We start from the raw sequence: 23,820 nt of genomic DNA, 5'->3' as shown, positions 1-23,820 counted from the left end.
TATCAGGGATTCAGATGGGCAGTTCAGAGTAACGCTACTGAAGAAGTAGAACATCCTGGAAAAACTTGGAGAGTCGAAGGCGATTGCGAAGAAACGTTTCCTAGCTATGGAAAGGTGGTTAAATGGAATCCCGGAAATGAAGGCGTTGTATACGGCATGTACCATTCCATGGGTCATATGGAAGAGGTAGCCAGCAAAGATGAAGAGCCAGGTCCGGAAAACTATGTTCCACAACACGCAGTTACTACGAAACTAAGAGTAGTTTTCGACGCATCCTGTTCAACGGACTCAGGTATATCCCTGAACGACGTTCTGATGGTGGGACCTGTTGTTCAGGACGACCTCCGAAGCATATTGTTGCGGATCCGGTTGTTCAAGTATGCAGTAGTAGGAGACGCGGAAGAAATGTACCGGATGGTATGGCAGCACAAATCCGATCTGCAATCGCACAAAATATTTTGGAGAGATTCGATTGATGAACTATTGCAAGCGTACATGCTCACCACCGTAACATACGGAACAGCATCAGCGCCTTACCTCGCCACGCGGTGCTTGGACAAGTGTGTTGAAGATCGAGCAGAGCGATATCCATTGGGATCAGTGGTGGTCCAGAAGAGCTTCTATGTTGACGACATGCTTGCAGGTCTGGACACAGTTGAGGAAGGTCAACAGCTCTGTAAGGCAGTTCTGGAACTTCTAAAGGGTTCTGGGTTCAATCTGCGGAAATGGAACTCTAACAATCCGGAAGTTCTGAAGGAAATCCCTTCGCATCTTCGAGACGATCGAATAAAGTTGGATTTGGATGAGAAGGCAACTGTGAAGACAGTAGGGCTCACGTGGGAACCGGCTACGGATACGCTGTGGATGAAGGTTCCAGATTGGAGCCAAGGTGGGCAAATTACGCATCGTATTGTGCTGTCGGAGATAGCACGCCTTTTCGATCCCTACGGCCTAGTTGGTCCAGTGATAGTCCTTGGAAAAACTTTTTCTTCAAGATCTTTGGAGAGCAAAATACTCCTGGGATGACCCACTAAACGGTGAGCTTCAGCTGAAATGGTTGGAGTTCCGAACGAATCTGCGTGAGTTGAATGCCACATCTGTTCCTCGGTGGATAAACTTCGGAAAAGACGTGGTCTCGTCTGAGTTCCATGTATTTAGCGATGCAAGTGAAAAGGCGTACGGAGTTGCGATATATTTGCGTAGCGTGAATCAAGACGGTCAAGTCACAATCAATCTTCTAATGGCCATGTCAAGGATTGCGCCGTTGAAAGACCTCAGCAAAAGACAGAAGAAGCAGAATATCGTACGGCTGGAACTATTAGCAGCGCTATTGTTGATGCATCTCTTTGAATCTGTCACCTCCATCATGATGATAGCTGTGAAGTCTTTCTTCTGGACGGACTCGACAATTGTAAAATGCAGGATATCTTCGCATCCGTCTAGATGGCAGCCATTTGTGGCCAATCGTGTATCGGAGAAACAGCATGCCACGACGGAGGGAATATGGAACCACCTTCCAGGAATCGAGAACCCCACGGAGAGCCACTCCGGCAGAGATAGTGAATAATTCGCTATGTGGGAATGGTCCGGAATGGCTGTGGAAATTCACTTTTCGCCGAAGAACGCGCAGGTTCATGAACAGCAGTTCGATTCAGTTACTCTGGAGTAGAGACCGCTAGTGTCAGCAGTTCTGCAGATTCTGCCTCCAAGTGAGATATTCAAGTTACGTTCGAGCCTTTCGAACCTTGTTCGTCTGACTGCTTGGTTTTCCTTCAACTGTAAACCCCAGAACAGGCTACAACGGAGATCGGGAATCATCACAGTCGCGGAAGACGAAGAAGCCTTACTAGTCCTAGTAAAACTAGCTCAGTCGGAATGCTTCCGATTGGAGTTATCGGATTTTGCAACAACGAGTGCTGTTAGGCCAGCTTCGAAACTTCGTACTCTGAACCCGAAGATGATCGACCTGGCGTTGGCGGCCGACTCGGTAATGCTCCAGTCTCCCGCGGGCGTAGACACCCGATCATATCGGAGAACCAACATCCACTGATGAAGTTGATAATGATCGATTACCACCATCGACTGCTGCACGGAGGACCGCAGTTGATGATATCCTGTGTTCGCGAAAGGTTTTAGCCACTGAACGTTCGAAACCTGGCTAGGCAGGTGACTCACGAGTGCATGAAGTGTTTCAGAGCGAAACCTCACGACCTCACGAGCAGTTGATGGGTGATTTATCGTTCGAGAGAGTATCGCCAGCCCCTGCATTTGACGTGAGGGAATTGATTATTGCGGACCATTCGAGTTGCAACTTGCGAGACGAAAGGGCGCTCCGTCAAAATGCTACATCTGCCTATTCGTCTGCATGGTCAGCAAGGACGTCCACACTGAACTGGTTATGGACCTTACAGCTGATGCATTTCTTGCTGCTCTACGGAGGTTTGTTGCCCGACGTGGAAGGCCGGAACAAATATTCTGCGACAATGCGACAAACTTCAGCTAAGCGAGCTCAATCGCATCTACATTATCGAAGCAAGGACGCCCCTATTTGGGGCATCCATAGGCAATCCGTGGCATCCTATCCACATCTGCCAAGTAGGCGACACCTAAGTTATGTTTCGTTCATCCAGTCTTGAATTCCGAATCCCAATCACTGTTATTCTTTGGCTGTTACGGATCAACTCTACCAATTGGTTTGCGGTCATCGCTGAGATCACTGGAGATCAACACAGCTGAGAATGGCCCTTTTTGGACCAGGGGCTGCAGCACAAGTTATGTTTATTAGCGTTAGGGCCTGTTCATAAATTTCATAACGCTGAAGGGGGTGGGTGGGTGTCCTCAAAATGTTACAGCTCATACAACATTTGTAAAACAGTCATACAAAAAGCGTTACGAGGGGGTGGGTAGGTATCAAAAAAAGCCCATTTTTGGCGTTATGCAATTTGTGAATAAACCCTTATGTAGGATTTCGGAAGCCAGTCCAATTTCCTTCCATAAGAATCAACCCATGGTTCGTAAACTCGCTCGTCGGACAAGTACTCTTCCACGGATCATCACCAATCTATGGCAGTCAACGATTATCGGAGATGCCTTCAGGCTCGTTCTACTTCTACAACTTCCTCTAAAGCGTTTCACGCCCTCGTTTGGGGCACACTTCGGCAAATCAGATAGTTTCATGTGGTATCGCCAGTGGCCAACACCTAAGTTACATCCCTCATCTTTCGACATTAGCGTCGGAATTAAGCCATCTTATTCTCCGACAGGAAACGAAGATACGGGGTTCGATTCTATCGGTCAAGGTCATCAAGATCGTTCCACGCAGCGGAAGTTTGTGGTAGTGGAAGTTTGTGGTCGAAGTTGTTCAGACCGGCTGGATGGCCCAATCGCAGAGCAAGCGGATGCATCAGTTCGGGTAGAGATCGACAAGAAGTGAAGCCTCGCGTTTCAGAAATTACAATTATCTTGACATGATGATATTGATGACATTTCCCATAATATTGGAATTCGGGGTAATGTCATTCGGGGTGATGGGTCGTTCGGGGTTATGGCGTTCGGGTTAATGGCGTTCGAGGTAATGAAATTCGGGGTAATGGGGTAGAATCAGGTCTGCCACCTTTTCAAATGTACGGCCGGCAATGTTCATATCATCCGCGAAGCAAACAAATTGACTGGATCTTGTAAAAATCGTAACCCGGTTGATAATCCATGCTCTCCGCATAACACCTTCTAGCGCAATACTGAACAACAGGCACGAAAGTCCATTACCTTGTCATAGTTCCCGGCGGGATCCAAACGAACTGGAATGTTCGCCTGAAACCTTCACAAAATTTTGCACACCTTCCATCGTTGCTCTTATCAGTCTTGTGAGCTTCCCGGAAACGCTGTTCTCGTCCATGATTTTCATAGCTCTCCGCGGTCGATACTATCGTATGCCACTTTGAAATCGATGAAAATGTGATGCGTTTGGACCTGGTATTCACGACATTTTTGAAGGATTTGCCGTACACTAAAGATCTGGTCCGTTGTCGATCAGCCGCCAACGAAATCAGCTCGATAACTTCCCATGAACTCGTTTACTACAAGTGGCAGACGACGGAAGATGAACTGGGATTATACTTTGTACGCCGCATGTAGAATAGTACTCGCTCAATAGTTCTCAAAATCTATCTTGTCGCATTTCTTGTGGAGGGGGAATATTATGCCTTCCTTCCACACCTCCGATAGTTGTTCTGTTTCCCAGATTGTGCCTATCAGCCGGTGCAGACAAATGGCCAGCCTCTCCGGAACCATCTTGATGAGTTCAGCTCCGATACCACCCTTACCAGCAGCTTTATTGTTCTTGAGCTGGTGAATAGCATACTTATCCTCCCTCAAAGTGGGGGCTGGTTGGTTTCCATCTTCCGCAGTACTGACGAAGGCATTTCCTCCGTTGTCCCGTCCTTCATTGCCTGTGCTCTCAGCGCTATTCAGATGTTCGTCGAAGTGCTGCTTCCACCTTTTGATCATCTCATGCTCATCCGTGCTCCCATCCTTATCCCTGCACATCTCGGCTCGCGGCACGAAGCCAGTGCGGGATGCGGGATGCGTTGAGCTTCTGATAGAACTCACGTGTTTCTCGAGCTGTTCCATCACCTCGCACTCCGTCTCCTCCAGGCAGCGTTTTTTTTTTATCACGAAAGAGGCGAGTCTGCTGTTGCCACTTCCGTCTATAATGTTCCACGTTCTGCATTCTTCCCCTCCAGAATCTGCCTACATTCCTCGTCTAACCAACCGTTCCGTCTCACGTATCCGACGTTGCTCTCAGCTGCATTATTGATGACTGCTTTCACTGTTCTCCAGCAGTCGTCAAGAGGGACTTCATCCAGCTCATCCTCTTCTGGTAATGCAGCCTCGGCATACGCGCACCGCTGCGACATCCGGTTGCTTGAGTTGCGCTAGGTCATACCAGGGCGGCCGTCGGTACCGTACGTTATTAACAACGGAGAGTTTTGGGCGCAGTTTAACCATCACCAGATAGGGGGATTTATTTTTATTATCGTACAAATTGGGCCGAAGGGTCTCAGATTTTCATGAAACTTTTTCCACAGGCAGGGCTCATGGATATATGAATAAAAAAAAATTGAGAAAAATTCAGGGTCGCCTATTTTTCCGGAAAACTCAGGTGGAAATTTTTTGTTTTCCCTTGACACTACTTACTTTGAAAAATTATAACTCAAGAACGAAGCATTGTAGAAACAAAGTTTTTATATGAAAATTTAAGCAAATTTTCTCAAAATCCCAAAAAAATATGAACTGGAAAAAGTTTTCCACCGTTGGGAAAATTCGTAAAGAAAAACTATGCCCGAACTCGTGGAAAATTTTCAAAAAAATATTTTCGAGAAGGTAATTTTATAAGCTTTAATCACTGAAATTTTTGGAATGCACTTTTTTTTACGTTTTTGAGTTGTGGCCGATTTAGTGAAAAATGTCCAGATGTGCCATATAAGACTTTTCTTTGAAAAATCATAACTCAAGAACGAAACATTGTAGAAACAAAGTTTTTGTATGAAAATTTAAGCAAATTTCCTCAGAAATCAAAAAAAAATATGAACTGGAAAAAGTTTTCCACAAAACTTTCCACCGTTTGGGAAATTCATAAAGAAAAGCTGGAACATCTATGCCCGAACTCGCGGAAAATTTTTATTAAAATATTTTTGAGAAGGAAACTTTATAAACTTCAATTCTAGTAACTTTTAGGATGTACTTTTTTTTTGTTCCTGAGTTATGGTCAATTTTGTGAAAAATGACCATATTAGCCTTTTCTTTGAAAACCCATATTTCAATCGAAGCATCATAAAAACAAGGTTTTTTTTTATCAAAGCAATTGCAAATTTTCTAAAAGATCTGAAAGAAACGATATGGGATTGGTTTTAATGAAGTATAAGTCGGATTGGATTATATTTTTCATGAAACATTACACCGTTAAGCAAAGCTGAAAAAACTGTTTCTTTTCCATTCCAACCTGGACCTTTTCCATGTGAGGTTGGGAAAAAGTACCATTCTGCTTTAATTTTAAAATCATTTTCATGGTTGCATACATTTTTGAAATTTGATTTATTTTTGTACTGCTCTCCGCAACCATCAGAAAGATAAATGATTTTTTCAAGCTCAGGAAATTTATTTTTCAATCTTGAAATTAGTTTTGTTTAAAAAGCATAAACTGATGTCGTGTTATGCTTTTTTATGTCAGCAATTACAACAAAATTTAAGACTTTGATCGAAGATTTGTCTTTGTAATAAATTACAAATGGATGCATTGTTACTTGAAGTCGTACAAAGTAATGGCTTTGAATGGAATCTTGTTTCACGCACGAATAATTTTCCGCGAAATCCATCTGGCACATTATTTCTTTGTTTTCAACTAGTGATTCCTTTTTAGCTCTTATAAATTTATTTTGTTTATCTACTTTGAATTGATGCACAAGAAACTTCTCTGTGAGATTTTTCAAGTTTTCTATAAAATCATTTACATTTTCCTCTTTGTTGATAATTTCACAACGAGGAGAAATAATCCAAAAACAATACTTAACTTCTTCAACGTTGTTTTCATCTAAGCGATTGGCAACAAAATCTAATTTCTTTAATTTACAATCCTCACAGGACCTCAAGTAACAATCATCTGTACTATCTGGACATATCATTTGACTAGTCAAAAAGGTGTTAAGTTTTTTTCTGTATTATGAACTTCAAAGCAATTAGTTTTTTTCAATGCATCAACCATGAATTTCATATTTTCATGTAACATGCAAACACAAACATTCATGGCCGATGAATCCATTGTATAAATACATTGCTTTGGTTTAAGTTTCCAGAACGATGTGAATGAGACAGATTCCTGTTCACTCCTACAGGTTACCAAATATTGTTTATATAAAGTATCCAAAGGGTCAAGCAAAAGGCGTTTTTGAACATTTTGGCGCACTCCATTGGGTAACTTAATAGATATGGTATCTTTCAAGCCAGGAAATGGCCGACTGATATCATCCCTTAGGTTAAAAATTGAAACTATGTCTTAGACATCTGATTCATGCGAGGGTCGTCCTACTTTTGAAAGTGGTTGAATCCCTAAATTGTAATTTTTTGATTCAGTTATAACGTGTTGAGACACGTCAAAATGAGCTTTATCTTTGGCATATGACCAATTCCTAGGAAGTAATTTTCGAAGTTCAATTTGCTTGTCAGGTTCGGCTTAACAGCTGAGTTCAAATTTAATAAAACGGAATTAAAATCCTCTGTAATATCGACAATATTAGGCGGAAACCAAGTCTTTATTTTACTCAAAATTTGATTGAACATTTCGTCCATAGAAGCATTGCGATAGTTACTACTAGAAGCATCCAAACGTGAATATTTTACTTGAAAAGAAATTTCCAAGAATTTAGCAAGCTCTTGTATTTTTTGTACATTATTTATAGAACCAACTGACTCACCCGAGGAAAGAGTTTCCTTTGGCGACGCCAACGAAGATAGTGGTGAAACTTGTTCCTCAAACGTCATTGCTTCTGGAAGATCCGTTACAAGAGCCTTCTGGTCACCGGTAATGGAGAACTTCACGCAAATTTTCATCTTTTCCGTAACCCACCGAACTCCATTCGAATGAAGCTTACTGATGAGGCCTTGGCTGATCGATCGTAGATTTGTCCTTACTGATTTGTGGCCGTCCAGCCCGAAGGGGTTACAGCATAAAGAATTGTATTCGTAACATTGAACTTTGTCCATTTCAACAGCTTCGGGAAAACTTTTTTCACTTTCCTAAAATTAATAACGAGGAATATACAGCTGATAGACAACACTTGCACTTTCTCACTGCTCTTTGTTAGTTTTTGGTAAACTTATGATTCTCAAGCCATTTCAACGCTTTTAACTTGAATTGGTAATTACCTATTTGTCATATTGTCTACCCATTTATTTAACTATCAATTTTGTAGTTACCTAACAGGAAAAAATTGCCTACATTCTGATTGAAGAAAACTTTGTTTCTATGTAGTTTCGTTCTTAAGAAATTTTGTTTATGAACTTATAAATTTGTAAATATATGGTTCAAACAGCTCATCCTAGCAATATTTGATCATGTTTTAGGAACGAAAAATGAGCGTATTGAAAAATATTGTAGGATTGGATTTTATTGATCGCTCTTTTCAAATATACTTTGTTTGAAAGCTGGAATAGCTAATCGGGTTTTCATTATTTGTTTCCATAAACAGTGAAAAATGTCCTGGGAAACTGATTCCATTTCAAAAATTTGATATTTTTGAGATAATTTAAATCCGGTTCGACAAGTCATGATGAGTCTTGAGTCATGATTTTTAAACGAAAAGGCATGTATGGCAAATCTTTGCATTTTTTACAAAATTGACCATAGATCAGGTACCGTAATTCGGGGTGTAGTTGATCAGCGGGGAGAAGTTGATCATTCCCGTACCCACATGTATAGACTGTTTTAAGAGCTATGACACGATTTCAATTATCATAATTTCTGAGTTGTGGCATTACCTGATAGCTACTCTTGATTTGCATAAATTCGGTTTGGCTTTCAAGGTAATTATTTCATGGAAAAACAGATTTTTTAGGAAATGTTTTATGAACTGTTGAAGGGTTCTTCTCCAAACAATCGACTTTTTCCACGGCTATACAAAGCTACACTTTTAATAAACTGTTTCATACATTCTAGATATGTTTTGTGCACCCAGTTTTGAATTTGTATTGAGGATACAAATTCTTTTTTTAGAGAAAAAATGATCTTTTTGCAAGAGGGTTGCTAATTTCTAAGAAAATTGCCTACCTTTAGGCGTTTAATGTGGTGTAATCTGTAATTCACAACTTTCAATTAAAAAATTATCCGATTTATCAATAGGTTGTAAGATTTTTAAGTCTTGATTCAGATTCAGAGACCCCAAATTTAGTGAATAGCAGATTTATTTATTTTAGAAAACCTATCGCAATAATTGATCAACTTCACCCCGGAATCAAAAACACCACTTTTTGATCTCCAAAAATTGTTTTTGTTATTACGATAATAATTCGTCAATATTTCTTATATATAATTCGCTTAACATTCAACCAGTACAGGGTTTAAACATATTTGGATGATAATACATGCATCCCACTAGGAATTATAGCACAGAATCGCTCAAAAGTGATCAACTTCCCCCCAGTTTACGGTACTAAAGAAAAGTACATCCTAAAAGTTACCAAAACTGAAATTTATAAAGTTTCTTTCTTAAAAATATTTTATTAAAAAATTTCCGCGAGTTCGGGCATAGATTTTCTAGTTTTTCTTTATGAATTTCCCCAACGGTGGAAAATTTTTGTGGAAAACTTTTTCCAGTTCATATTTTTTTTTGGATTTTTGAGAAAATTTGCTTAAATTTTCATATAAAAACATTGTTTCTACAATGTTTCGTTCTTGAGTTATGATTTTTACAAGTAAGTAGTGTCAAGGGAAAACAAAAAATTTCCACCTGAGTTTTCCGGAAAAATTGGCGACCCTGAATTTTTCTCAATTTTTTTTTATTCATTTATCCATGAGCCCTGCCTGTGGAAAAAGTTTCTTGAAAATCTGAGACCCTTCGGCCCAAACCCGTACGGTAATTAAAAAAAACCCCATAGGAAAAAAAAAAACCTTTGTAGAAAAAATGATATTCTAGAAAGTTTTCATGTGTTCAATTTTGTAAAATATTCTATAGTGTTATCTCTTGACATGAAAAAAATCTATAAGAGATATTTCGGAAGCTATGGAATTTGGCGATTGGGACAATTTTGCATATAACGTGGCTTGAACATGCAATTAAATGACAAGAGACGTATCTCCTATATTTTTCAAGTTATTAACTTATTCCGCTCAATTCCGTTTACCAACATGCGATCACTTACCGATATTAATACCGTCTCCTCACTATCTGGCATCGGAAGCGTTAGAGTTACCATTCCTTGACGGTCCAATTGTCCAGTAACACTGTCCGTATCAGATTGGACCGTTATGCTATTACCTTGTGCGTCCACTGGAATTCCAAAATGATCTTTGACAGAAAGTTTGCAAGTATAGCCTACACCAGGCCGATAGTTCATGGCGGGATTTATCAGCTCGATTTTGTACGGGTGTCGAAATACGGGAAATTCCAAGGTAACAACCGTTGTTACATCTGAAAGTGCCGATAATAGATTGCCATTGATTTGCGGAAATAGCTGCGCCTCAAATTCACTTACTTGATAATTTTTCCGTCAGCGAAACGTTGGCAGACACCATACAAAAATTTGCATCCCTTAAAGCCAATTCCCTGTCCAATTTGAACTTGATCTGGACATTCGTGTTGAAAGATTTTTCAACGCTGTGCGTGGCTCTACGAAATAATGGATTTGTGAACAGATCCACTCGAAGTTTCCCTTCAACTGGCTCTCCGAATGTGTAGTGCGCTTTAACGTCTAAGCTGATCTCTTTCTCAGCGATCAGCAGAGTGCGTGAAGGTACTACTTTGAGGACAACTTTTGGAATGACGTATTCTCGGACTTCAAAATCTTGAACTTTCGTGTTTTCGAAACCATTCTGAAGAAGAAGAGATATTAGTGAGTTAGGAAACAAGTTTGATTTTTTTTATTCCTTTATTTGTATCATTTCGAACATAACGTACATGTCTTATATCTAGGTGTTCTGTGTTCGACAACACTATCATCCTAATTTGGTAAATCCAAATTTAGCATTGATAAGCATTTTGTTATTAACATATGAAATTTCATTTGCCGTAACTGTTCAGAACTTTTACAGTTGATTTCACCTGCTTATAAGAGCAAAAAAACTAATTCAATTAGCTAATCCTAAATATACAACGTATTAATTATGGTAATAGAAGATTAAAGGGCGAACACGAAATTATTGGGACACCGAAAATGTCATGCCAATTTTCTTATAATGTTAAGAATCAGATCAAAATTTTAGGGTAGTTTTATACATATATTTACTTAAAAAAAAACAAAGAAAAGTTAATCGATGGAACCTTGAGTGTAAAATTGAAGACATTTTTGCTTGATGTCCTCCATCAAAGTCTTTACAGTGTACCAGTTTTTCAGCTTTTTTTTTTTCAATTTCTTAACATGTCCTTCTCGTCTTTGACTGGACAGAATTGGCCTTATACCACTCCAGGACACTTTTAGAATAGTAGCATGATGCCAAATCTGGCCAAAATAGCGGAGCTTCGTCGTGCTGCTGCAAGAATGGCAAAAGGCGCTTCTCGAGGCACTCAGTTTTTGTAGATCTCGCCATTTACTGTGCCCTTTGTCACGAAAGGCTCACTCCTCAGTCCGCAAGAGCAGATGGCCTGCCAAATGAGATATTTGGAGGCAAACTTCGACATTTTCTTCTTCTTAAATTTGTCGTCCACATCGAACTTGCTCTTTCCGGTGAAAAACTCCAACCCCGGAATTTGCTTAAAATCGGCTTTTATATACTTTTCGTCGTCCATCACACAGCAGCCATATTTTGTCAGCATCTTCTCGTAGAGCTTCCGTGCCCGAGTTTTAGCCGTCGATTGTTGCCGCTCATCGCGGTTTGGAAAGTTGTATGTATGTAGTCCAGCTCTTTTCTTTACATTCTGGACGTCGCAGAGATGCCGATCTGTTTAGCCAAATCACGGATTGAGACGTTGGGATTTGCTTTCATCATCCGCTTCACCTTTCCCTCCGTTTTTTTGTTGTCCGGTCCCGGTTTTCTTCCAGCTCCTTTGCCGTGGTCCAACGTCAACCGCTCCTGGAACCGCTTGAACACTCTGGATACGGTTAAATGGTGAATGTTCAACATTTTTCCCAACTGCCGGTGCGACAGGTCAGGAAATTCCATGTGTTTGGAAAGAATTTGTTCTCTCGACTCGTGTTGGTTCACCTCCGTTTTTGTTGAATCGAAAAATAAGACTTCGAGTTTAACAGCATGTAAGCAATACACATCAATGGGAAAGTGTGCAAAATTTAGTTGATTTTTACCCAATGATAGCCCTTTACATGTTAAACATTTGGTTTCAGTACGCATATTTTCCTGACAAATGAAAAAATGCCAAGGTAGTACCAATTTAAAAACCATACAAAAATCACGCAGAAGCTTCTAGCTATCGTTCAAACAGCTTGCTTTCCCACATGAGTGATATTTTTAAGGTCATTTTGAACAGAATGCTGGTACACATCAACGAAAATTCAATTGTTGCCAATGAACTGTTTGTATTCCGACATGGACCACTCATCAACATTTACGTGTAACAAATTTGATACGTTCCAACAAATTTGAAGGTTATTCTACTGGTCTTGCTTTTCTAGACATAGAAAAAACATTCAACAGTGTTTGGCATGAAGGTTTGATCGTAAAATTAAAAAATTTCAATTTTCCAACAAACATTGTTAGAATAATTCAAAGCTATCTGTCGAATCGTACGCTTCAGCTTAATTATCAGAACTCCAGGTCTGAAAGGCTTCCTGTAAGAGCTGGTGTTCCTCAAGGCTACATTTTGGGACCAATATTATGAAATGTATTCACATATGACTTACCGAGTTGCTTCATGAATGTCATGCGGATGATACAGGCCTATCCACCAAAGGACGAAGCCTGTGTGTCATCTGTAGTAGATTGCAAAAAAAGTCACAATGCGAGGGGTTCTAATGAATTGGTCAGATAATATTGAGTGTCTAGGGCTGATGCAACATAAAAGTTTAACGTTCAAAAATCACATTGAGAGCATTCAAGCGAAATGTAACAAATATATAAAATGTCTGTATCCACTTATTAACAGGAAATCGAAACTTTGTCTTAAGAACAAGCTTTTGATATTCAAACAAATTTGCAGGCAAGTCATATTATATGCTGTACTAGTATGGACTAGCTGTTCTAATACCAGAGAGAAATCTTTGCAGAAGATTCGAATGAAAATCTTGAAAAAGATTTTGGAGCTTGGTATAGTACTAATGAGTCATATAGAGTACCCAATGTTAAAGCATTGGAACAAATGTTGAATAAAATTATATATTATCTTCTATTGCCAAGATAAATGCATTATATGTTTAGGTACAGTAAATTGAAAGCGATTTTTTTCTCTTATAAACAGATGAACTCAATTCACCTGTAAAAGTTCTGATCCGCTACGACTAATAATGTGAAGTATGAAGTTAACAAAGTGCTAATAATAGCCCCATTTAGTATAAGGATGACAGGGTTACCTAACACAGAATAACCTAGATATAAGAAATAAATGTAATGTTTGAAAAGATACTAATGAAAGAACAAAAACTCTATAATATGATCAAAGTGTAATTTGCTTACATCATTGGCCGTCGCTGTAATATTCCATATGCCCAAGGCCGGAACTGACGGCAGCCTATATGCGGCTTCGAATACTCCGTTGAGAAGCCTAGCTTGCAACCACTCCCTCTTAAATGCGCCGTCGCTGTCTATTATTTCGATCACGATACTCTCCATATGTTTTACCGGTTTTGTAGCGATATCGACCACCACCACTCGAAATCGGAGGATATCGCCTGGTTTGTAGACAGGTTTATCAGTGATAATGAACACAGATAGTGTCTTTGCTGGCAACAGTAAATTCGCCATATGGTCCACCATTACACTACCACCGTCGTTGACAGCGGAAAAGGTACAATCAGTCCCGCTGGTGATATTTGGGACATCAACACTGAAGGATTTTGCCGACTGATAATTGAGCCGTAGCGATGCGTTCTTCACAAATCCATTATCGCCGTCACATTGCAAGGTTAGTTTGAGGTTCACATTTGAATTGAGCGAATTGGCAAAGGCCACGTTGAACGGATGCCTTGGTCTGATGTACTTTGGACCGATGACCAGCACACTGAAAAGGGAAAAAATCGTTTATTTCATTATTACTTTACACTAGGGCGACACTGTATATTCCGTGGCTTTGATTTCTCTTCGTCATAGTTTGTATTCTAAGACCTTTTGACGTTGGATAACGTCTTTCGGCAACATATGGGGGTACAATTCAGAAAAACGAAAAATTGAGCATGTAACGAGAAATGGTCAGGTTTTGACCGCTAATAACTCAGTCATTTATCGATAGATTTTCAATATTTATCCATGAATCGATTGGAAATTTATCTACGCGTCGATTCAAGTGAAGGACACTATTGTTTATTACAACAACAAACTATTGAAAAATCGTAAAACGTTGACCCCTTTCTTATCTAACCAATCACGTCCAAGTACATTTTTGGATTTCGCTTCCCACTATAAAAGCGCACCGCACCCTGCTTCTTCCCTCTTTCGTTTTTCAACCACCAGTGCGCGCGGACGTATTTCGAGAGCGAGTACTTTCCGAGCGAATCTTCAGTGAGCAGTGTAGTGACTTTCCAACCGATCGCGGTTGTAGAAACAGTTAACCACTTTTCGGTGGTACAATGACAGTGACAGTAACAGTGATACGGTAAAGACTTGATACCGTTAGTGATAGTGAAAAAGTGAAGCAGTGCAAAGAAAGCCTTTGCGCAAAGAAGTGCGAGCGAGCATGGCGGCGAGTTCGGGGTGGGACCCTGGGCTGCCCCCACGGCGTTCAATGGCGGTCCAACGGTTCCGGAATGGATGGGCGGCGTAGGCATCGGCCAGCTGCAAATCCTTTCCTTGTATGCAACGGACGGTGATACGAAGCTGTGCCCATTCATCGTGGGCAAATCAATGCAGGACCTAGTCGGCGAAATCGAAAACACCACAACAGAAGCGAACGGGATGAAAAATGTGCTGCGAGTACGTGACGCTGGGCAGGTAAGGAAACTGCTCAGCATGAAGAAGCTCTTCAACGGAACGGCGGTGACGGAACAAAACGGAACAGGAGCTGATGGAATGGCTGGCCAAGGACGGAGTGGTCGGCGTAAAGTGGATCACCCGAATGCAGGATGGCAAGCCGGTTAACACCTCAACTGTCATTCTGACGCTGAACGGAACAGCAGTGCCCGACCACATCAAGGTCGGACCACTGCGTATCAAGACATCTACGTCCCGGATCCGATGATATGCTACCTATGTTTCAACTATGGCCACTCCAAATTTCGGTGCAAAGGCGTTGCCAAGTGCCGAAATTGTTCCAAAACCCACGATCTCGAAGGGGAGTGCAACGCTGCCCCTTTCTGCCAACACTGCCAAGGTGCCCACGGACCTGCGAACCGATCCTGCCCGGTGTACGCAATGGAGAAGGAAATCGTTAGGCTGCGATTCACCAAAGGCATTTCGCAGGAAGAAGCAAAGAAGCAGATCCAATCCGGCGGCGGATCCTATGCTGCCGTTAGTTCATCAGTTCAGCAGAGGTTGGTCAACGCCCGTACATCTACGGTACAATTGGATCAACTGAGAGCAAAAGACGACCTGATCAAGCAACTGACCGATACCATCACCAAGCTAACCAGCAGGATCGAGGAACTTGAAAAGAAGTGCACCAGTAAGAAGGAGAAGAAGCGATCCCGCAAGATCCAGATTATGAAGGATGAAGGTAGCGGCTCCGAAATGGAAACGGATTCCAGTGCCAAGCAGACTAGCCCCGGACAACCCAGCGTAGGCGTCTCGAACCAGGTAAGTGCTGTCCTTCCAAAGCCAAGCGTTCAGAAACACAAACGTCATCCAACCACTGAAATTCATGCCCCTATTGTCAAAAAACCAAGTGCTGACCAATCGCAACAATCTTCTGATCTTGCTTATGGCAATCATCAGCTTTAGACCTTTCAGTATCCTCCCATAGCCTCAATTCCCAGCTGTCTTGGATGGTCCACAATGACTGCTGTGGTAGTGACCATCTTCCTATTGTTATCCAACTGAATAGAGCTCCTCCTGTGTCTTCCTGCCGTCCTCGTTGGAAATATGATCTGGCTGACTGGCCTAGCTATCAAAACGAGGTCTTCTCGGTATTTTCCAACAGAGCTCCTTCCTCAGCTGAGGAATTCGTCCAACAATTGTTTGCCATAGCTACGCACCACATTTCCAGAACCAATGGTTCTCCCGGTAAAAAATCGGTTCCATGGTGGAGCCCCGAGGTTCGTTCTGCAGTCAAACTCTGTCGCAAAAAATTACGTGCTCTTCAGAAGATTGCAAAGGAAGATCGTAAAGACTCTACCACTTTTTCTGAATTCAAAGCTGCTAGGAATGCAGCCAGATCGGTCATTAAACAGGCCAAACAGGACAGCTGGGACGAATTCATCTCCTCTATTAACCCTAACAGTACTTCAAAAGAACTGTGGGACAAAGTCCATCGATTAAACGGTAGTAAAAGTAGACATCCTATTAAACTAAAAATCAGTAATCAAATCACTGACAATCCTTCAATTATAACCGAACATCTTGCTGATCACTTTTCCCAATCATCTTCCTCCTCCAATTACTCTGATAACTTCATTTCCCACAAAAACACCATAGAAGCATCTCCTCCCAATTTCAATACTGATGAAAATCTAGATTATAACTGTGATGTTTCATATGAAGAGTTAGATTGGGCTTTACACAGAGTCCACGGGTCATCAGCTGGCCCGGATGATGTAGGTTATCCACTTCTCAAGAACCTTCCCCTAATTGGTAAATCCATCCTCCTTACAATATTCAACGACATTCGGAACCGCGGTGAAATCCCTAACTCTTGGAAGGAAGGTTTAGTTGTTCCCATTCCCAAACCCGATAAAGATAGAAATAATGCCGACAGTTTCCGCCCCATTACTTTATTAAACTGTATTGGGAAGATTCTTGAGAAAATGGTTAACAGACGACTCATCACTCTTCTGGAATCTCGTGGTTTACTAGATAATCAACAGTTTGCTTTCCGCCCAGATAAAAGCACTGATGACTATCTTACCGAACTTGAGGATATCATTAACTCTCACCTGGAAAGAGGAATGCATGGTGACGTTGTATCCCTTGACCTGTCGAAAGCATACGACCGTGCGTGGCGTTTTCCCATTCTCAAATCTTTTGAAGAATGGGGAATCAAAGGTCGCATGGGTCATTACGTCCAAAGCTTCCTTCAGGATAGGAGATTTAGGGTGATCTTAGGCAACAACCGATCGGAGTTGAGATGTCAAGAAAATGGTATTCCTCAAGGTTCGGTAATTGCCCCAACACTCTTCCTCATCTGCATACAATCGCTATTCAAAGGCATTCCGCCAAATATCTTCATACTAGTCTATGCTGACGACATCACCATACTCACCTTCCACAGCATAAAATCTCTGTCCAGAAAACGAATTCAATCAGCAGTTTTGAGTGTTTCAAAATGGGCTGACGAACACGGTTTCACTATATCCCCTGAAAAATCCCAACACTCCCCGACATCACTTTGAATAATACAATTATAAAATCCCAAATATCCCTCAAAATCCTTGGTATTCATCTCGACCGAACCCTCAGCTTCAGACATCACCTTAATAGCGTTCGCAAATCCATCAACCAAAGACTTAATCTCATAAAAGTAATCGGCTCCCGTATACCTTGCGCCCACCGAACATCTATCCTACAAATCGTCAACAGTTGGTTTCTACCTAAGATGTTCTATGGTGTTGGCCTCTTCAGCAGAGGTGGTGATTTGGTAAGCAACAAATTAAGCCCACTGTATAATAAAGCTGTCCGTCTAGCTTCAGGAGCTTTTGCTACCAGTCCCATCTTATCCATTATGGCTGAATGCGAACAACTCCCTTTTGACTACTCCTTAACAACTAACGTTGTTTCCAAAGCTATCAGATGGCTGAGTCTGGGGGAAATGACGTCCCCCTGGTCACACGAGCCTTTGACTTATTCCAATCCCTCACAAACCAATTGCTTCCAGAAATAGTCGTATTACCTAGATCCAAAACCAAATCATGGAATCAACCCACCCCCAAAATAGATCTCTCTCTTCTAGATCAGGTCAAAGCTGGTGATCCACCTTCTATAATTCAAACACACTTCAACAAACTCCGCACTGAAAAATACCCCAACCACCTAACAATATATACAGATGGTTCGGTATATAATGGTTATGTTGGTTATGGTATTGCTAGCTTCTCTACACTTCCAAACATCAGTTCTGCCCTCCCCCCATCTTGTTCCATATTTAGTGCCGAAGCATACGCCCTTCTAAAAGCCACTCACTTATGTCCCACCCTATCGGATCGTCCCATAGTAATCTTCAGCGATTCTGCTAGTTGTCTTCGAGAAATGAATTCTCACTCCTTGAAACATCCCTGGCTTCAGGAGGCCGAAAGACTTGCTTTGGTCAACAGAGCCACCTTCTGTTGGGTGCCAGGTCACTCTGGCATCCACGGTAATGAGGAGGCTGACCGATTGGCAGGTGTAACAGGTGGACAAAGGAGAAGATCCATGACTCCTGGAGCACTAAATGGTACAACAATCCCTGCAATCGCACTCAGAAGATTAAAATCATCCACTTTCCCCTGGCCCGATAACATCAACCCCAAACATCGTCGCATTTTAACCCGTTTACGAATTGGTCACACCCGTTTAACTCATAGTTACCGTATTGACAAAATAGATCCCCCTACTTGCACATCTTGCGGTACCCCTTTATCTGTCCCCCATATTTTGATTGACTGTCAAAGTTACAACACTGAACGCTTGGCTTGTAATTTGGACGGCACCCTGGAAGAGACGTTATCGCCACTAAACGAGGAAGCTTTAATTGCATTTTTTACCACCAGCGGATTACTGGACCACCTTTAAAAACCTGCGATAAGGGACGAATGACCTTCGGGTTAAAGTCCCTCTCAAACAACAACAACAACAGCTTCTTCCATCAGTCTTCTTTTTGCGGTCGGACTGTGAACACGGTCGGGCGAGTCATTTTCGCTTTGCGTTTGCACCCGCGTCACAGTTCAATTTGTGTTGTCGGAAGAGGAAGACGCAAGGTTGATTTGCGGCGGTAATTCGTTGAATTCGGTTTCATTCTGTTTTCGGACTCGCGCTTCCAGAATTGGCCCTGCAGGAATCGGGGCGCAAAGGCAAGTTTGTACGAGATGGCTGAAGAAAATCGATCAAAGCCGCTTCTTGAAGCGCACATCGTCAGCCGCACCGCAAATCTCATCGGTCGGAGAGCATTGCAACCAGTGCGCCGTCAAAATGTGTCCGTGTTGAAATTAATGAATTCAATCGGCCCTTTTCAGAGCCAACTAATGTATTTTAAAGAGTTATTTGTGTAATATTCCCCAATGTGTTCACCACATACTTTCTATAATCTTGAAATTCATCTCCAGGGCTGTGCATTTTCGAAAGCATTATGTGAAACACGAAGGCTTGGCTGTGTCGTCTCGATGGTGACGAACAATTGCGTCACTTCGTCCTTCGTTCCAAACGCATTCGTTTCGTTGCCCGATTGAAAGCAACGAACAAGAAAGGTGAAATGAAAAAGTAAGAATTTCGTTTCATTTAATTTCATTGAAATGCATCAAAATGTTTAAAATTGAATTTTAACTATTTTTTTTGCAATAATGATGTGTGCACTTTGTTAGGTAATGAAATAAGACAGAGAAACTACACGGGTCATGACGTCGTTCATTCATTCATTCGGCTCCTAAAAACAGAGACTACCGATTGAAAGGCCAGCTCGCTGCGGTGACATTCTGATTCATGACGCGCGACGCACAAGCAGCAAGAAAGAAAGGAGAGACTACGCATGCTGTGATGGAAGGAAAGGTTTGTCGGTTTGAAACGAAGCAGTAGTGTTTCAACTGAAAGGTAAGCTTGAGTCAGTCAGTTGTGGACTGAAAATGCTTTCAATGAAATGAAATTGTACGGCCCTGTTCATCTCATAGTATCATACAGTAATTGATTTATTACGAATAATTGACAATACGGCAATTTGAGGATGTTTTCGAGGACACTGCTGCAGTGCCGTCAGGATGAAATTACAGCGAAATGCTCATCTTGTACATCCCTTACCAAGACATCAGTTTCATATAGCCAATATCCCAGATAAGAAAACGAAGAATTTGAAAGGAGGAGCATCATCTGCTATTCTAAGGGTATAAAGCATACCTCCTTTGTTGAATTCGGTTTCATTCTGTTTTCGCTTTCAAGCTGGTAAGAGCTCCTCCAAACCTGCTCAGCTCTTCGCTACCAGAGGCCAGCTGTTGATCGTCAAGCGGCGGCAAATCCAGCGTCCAGATTGTAAAATCGATCAAGATTCCTGAATGGACTCGCGCTTCTTGAATTGGCCCTGCAGGATTCGGAGCGCAAAGGCAAGTACGAGATGGCTGAAGAAAATCGACCAAAGCCGCTTGTTGAAGCGCCCATCGTCATCCCCACTGCAAACCACATCGGGCGAGAAGGATTTCAACCAGTGTGCCGTCAAATTTGAATGTTTAAATGTGTCCGTGTTACGTGAATTCAACAATACAAGTTTTGATAATATTTCTACCGCGAAGCGCAACATTACTGGCAATACTCACAGCAACAACAGAACTGTCGGTGAATCAAATAGTAGTTTTGGTGAAATTATTACAGTCGCCTCTCCACATCTCGATATCGAAGGGACCATCGAGATAGAGAGAGATCGAGATAAATAACAAGTTTTTAATGAACACTAGATTAAAAATCACTCCGTTGCTAGGAAAATGATAAACAAACAAACACCCTTTCCAGTTTTCAAATTGTTCTGAGTCACCTAAATATGGTCTAGTAACCTTCGATAAGGTTCATATCGACATATGGAGAGGTAATTGGGAACAAAAAATGAACAGAAACACATCGAGATATGGAGATATCGAGATAAGGAGGATATCAAGATATGGAGAGATAAATCGTATGCAGAATGAAGGGACCGAAGCAATCATCGACATAGGGAGATATATCGAGATGTAGAACATCGAGATGTGGAGAGTCGACTGTAGTGATTTGCGGTTAACATTTTACCAAAATCAGTAAAATTCCACCAAAATTTACAATCATTATGCTGCTGCAAATCCAGTGTCCGGTTTGTGGAATCGCTGGCTACGAGATGGCTGAAGAATATCAGCCCAAGCCGCTTGTTCAAGCGCCAACCGTCATCGCCATCGTAAACCTTATCGGGAGAGGAGGATTTCAACCTGTTCGCTGGCAAAATGTGTCCGTGTTACTCGATTCTCACAGTTTAATCGGCCCTTTTCAGGGCCAACAAATGTGTCCTAAAGAGTTATTTGTATAATATTTGCTATTGTGTTTACCACATTCTTGCTATAATTCATCTCGTAGCATCATACAATATATGATTAGTTATGAATAATAGACAAAACGACAATTTGAGAATGTTTCCGAGGACGCTGCTGCACTGCTGTCGGAAATATTGCATTCCTATTCCATATTGCATTTCTATTGTTAAGGAATGATTCAAATATTATGTAACCCAAGATCAATGGAAAAGAGTTATTTTGAATTAATTGCTCCAAATTAACAATGATTGAGTATACACTGAAAAATCAATTCTTCAATATAACGGCCTATGCTTCTGAATACATGTAGAGTATTTTGTATTTTGTATTAGCACAAAATAATAACACACAATGTCTATAATAAATCAGAATTGATATGCAACAAATAGTGTGAAAATTAATTGGATTTGTTTGCAGTAGAAATCTTTCATATGTTCGTGACGGTCTCACGCCAGGACATAGAACAGGCTAACGTTATCCAACGTCATCTTGGCGGCCGTGTCTTGGAAACAACCTCTTACTTTTTTATAACAACCCAAGTAACATTTTCATAGCTTTTTGGATCTATTTGCGTTTTGTGAGAAGTTTTTGACGAGTAATAAATAAAGCCGTTTGTCAAAGTTTCTTTGAAACCATGGTAACCAATCGCCACAACATGTTATTCGGTAGTGGTAGATAGCCGTAGCGATAAACGCGCAGCTATTCAGCAAGACCAAGTTGAGGTTCGTGGGTTCGAATCCCACCGGTAGAGGATCTTCTGGTAATGCAATTTTTTTTTCGGATTCTCAGAGCCTAGATTATCTTCGTACCTTGCATACGATATACAAATGCAAACAATGATCAATCGACAGAGAAAGTGCCCAGTTAATAACTGTGGACTGCGAGGACATGACGCCAGAAGAAGAACACCTTAATAATACATGATGAATTTACATATAATGATAACCTCCTGGAGAGTGGGCCACTTGGTTGAATGTCGTTTTTATAACAGTTGTCAGGAATATCTGATGGATCAGATTCATTAGTAGATTTATGACATTGGACACGATTACTACTATTAGTTTATTATAAAACTGTATATGTTACTTGGAATGAGTGCATTTCGCTTCCGAATTTCAGAAGTTTCACCGACGCTCCATGACGAAGAAAGCAAACGGCCCATAACTACCTAAATTTTCCTACTTATTTCAAACGATTCCGTCTTTATTGTGCAAACTTACCTCGAGCTCTGACATTTTGCCACGACTATGAAACTACACACCAGAACGATAACACTGTTCATTATCATTTCACTACGGTAATGGTAACTGTTTTCATTCGCACTCTTGAATTACTGACAGCGAACAGGTCGAGATCAGTCTACAGAGTGAGAAAAATAATCAAGCTGTAACGCTGGAAGTTACTATTGGACTGTAATCCTATCAAGCACTGGGGAATCCCGTAGAGTTATGATTTACACTATGTGTGTGCCTATCAGCATGTGGCCGGCTTGGAAGCGCTTCATATCATATTCTTTCGATTGGTTCACAGTGAGCTCTTAAGGATGCGCAAAGAAGATGTCAGCCAATCATAACACATTCTTAGGGTTTCCCTATTTAGCTTGCTGTCTGTGCAATTGACCCCAAATTCAATTTGTAATAACTTTACGGAGTTTCAATCAATTTTCGATTTTTCTGCTGTTTTGGAAAGAAATTTAATTTAGTTTTACTGGCGGGGAGGGGTTATTGTGAAAAAAAATGAACAAATCATGCAAATGCACCAATGTGTGAAAAACTCACAATTCGATTCAATAATAAAAAAAGTAACAGTCCATCGAAGTTCTCTGGGGCCATGTTGGCCGCAGAAAACAGACAAAGGGTTTAAAGATAACTGAAGGAATGTATTTTGCCTCTGTGAATTAAATACATATGCTCCGGAAAAAAAAACTTGCAAACAAAGAACGAAGTTTGCTGAATTTGGAAACAAGGTTTTTTTCTAGATTCCCTGTTATCTACGAAATGTTCCGATGACGTTTCAGGAATTTCTCATGTACATTATTTGACGAACAAATTTGCAACTTTTTCGATTTCCCATGCAATATGATAAACTTTGGCGGGCTAGATCTCAGTTATTTATGTGCCGGATTGAGTAAAATTTTCACATTACGTCAAACATTACTTTGCAAAATATGGTAAAGGGTTTTTATAATAAAATCTTATAAATTATACTTTTCTTCTCTTGAATAGAACACGACTTATTCAGTTCGATATCAAACACTTTCTGACTAGATTTATTTCTCCTGTTCATCATTACAGTTCTATATTCCCTTTTCGTTAAACCTATCTCTTTTACTCTCTCTCTCATCTCTCTCTCACAAATCCTTATTTTACTTCCTATATTCGAAATCGGTATCTTCCTATTTTACCGAACATTATATTGAACTTGTATGCAACAACTCCTCATCCCTTTGAGAAAATTCCAAGATTGTTTTATTTAAAATATAATTTTGACTATTTACAATTATTTCATTAAATTCAACATCTCTGATAATTCATTCAATAATATACAAAAACTTTCTTTTGCTTTTTCTTAGTTCTTCTTTTGTTTTTTTTTCTGATAGGATTATGTTAATCCTCTGATACTTCATTT

The 23,820-nt window shown here is 40.8% G+C and overlaps 1 protein-coding gene across 1 annotated transcript in view; it reads right to left on the bottom strand.

Moving 5' to 3' along the window:
* The window catches only part of LOC5563609 (CD109 antigen), a 66,254-nt gene extending 43,656 nt beyond the window's left edge, over nt 1–22,598 (bottom strand). Inside the window, exons 1-4 of the mRNA XM_001647813.2 lie at nt 22,413–22,598; nt 13,334–13,877; nt 10,246–10,582; nt 9,913–10,181 (exon numbers count right to left, since the gene is read on the bottom strand). Coding sequence (XP_001647863.2) covers nt 9,913–10,181; nt 10,246–10,582; nt 13,334–13,877; nt 22,413–22,480 — 1,218 coding nt within the window. The 5' untranslated portion in view covers nt 22,481–22,598. The remainder of the gene's footprint in view (nt 1–9,912; nt 10,182–10,245; nt 10,583–13,333; nt 13,878–22,412) is intronic.
* Nucleotides 22,599–23,820: the final 1,222 nt, after the last annotated feature.

Source organism: Aedes aegypti, chromosome 3 (genome assembly GCF_002204515.2).
Source record: "Aedes aegypti strain LVP_AGWG chromosome 3, AaegL5.0 Primary Assembly, whole genome shotgun sequence".
Classification (NCBI taxonomy): domain Eukaryota; kingdom Metazoa; phylum Arthropoda; class Insecta; order Diptera; family Culicidae; genus Aedes; species Aedes aegypti.
The sequence above is the reverse complement of the archived record's forward strand: the minus strand, read 5'-3'. Positions and strand labels throughout refer to the sequence as shown.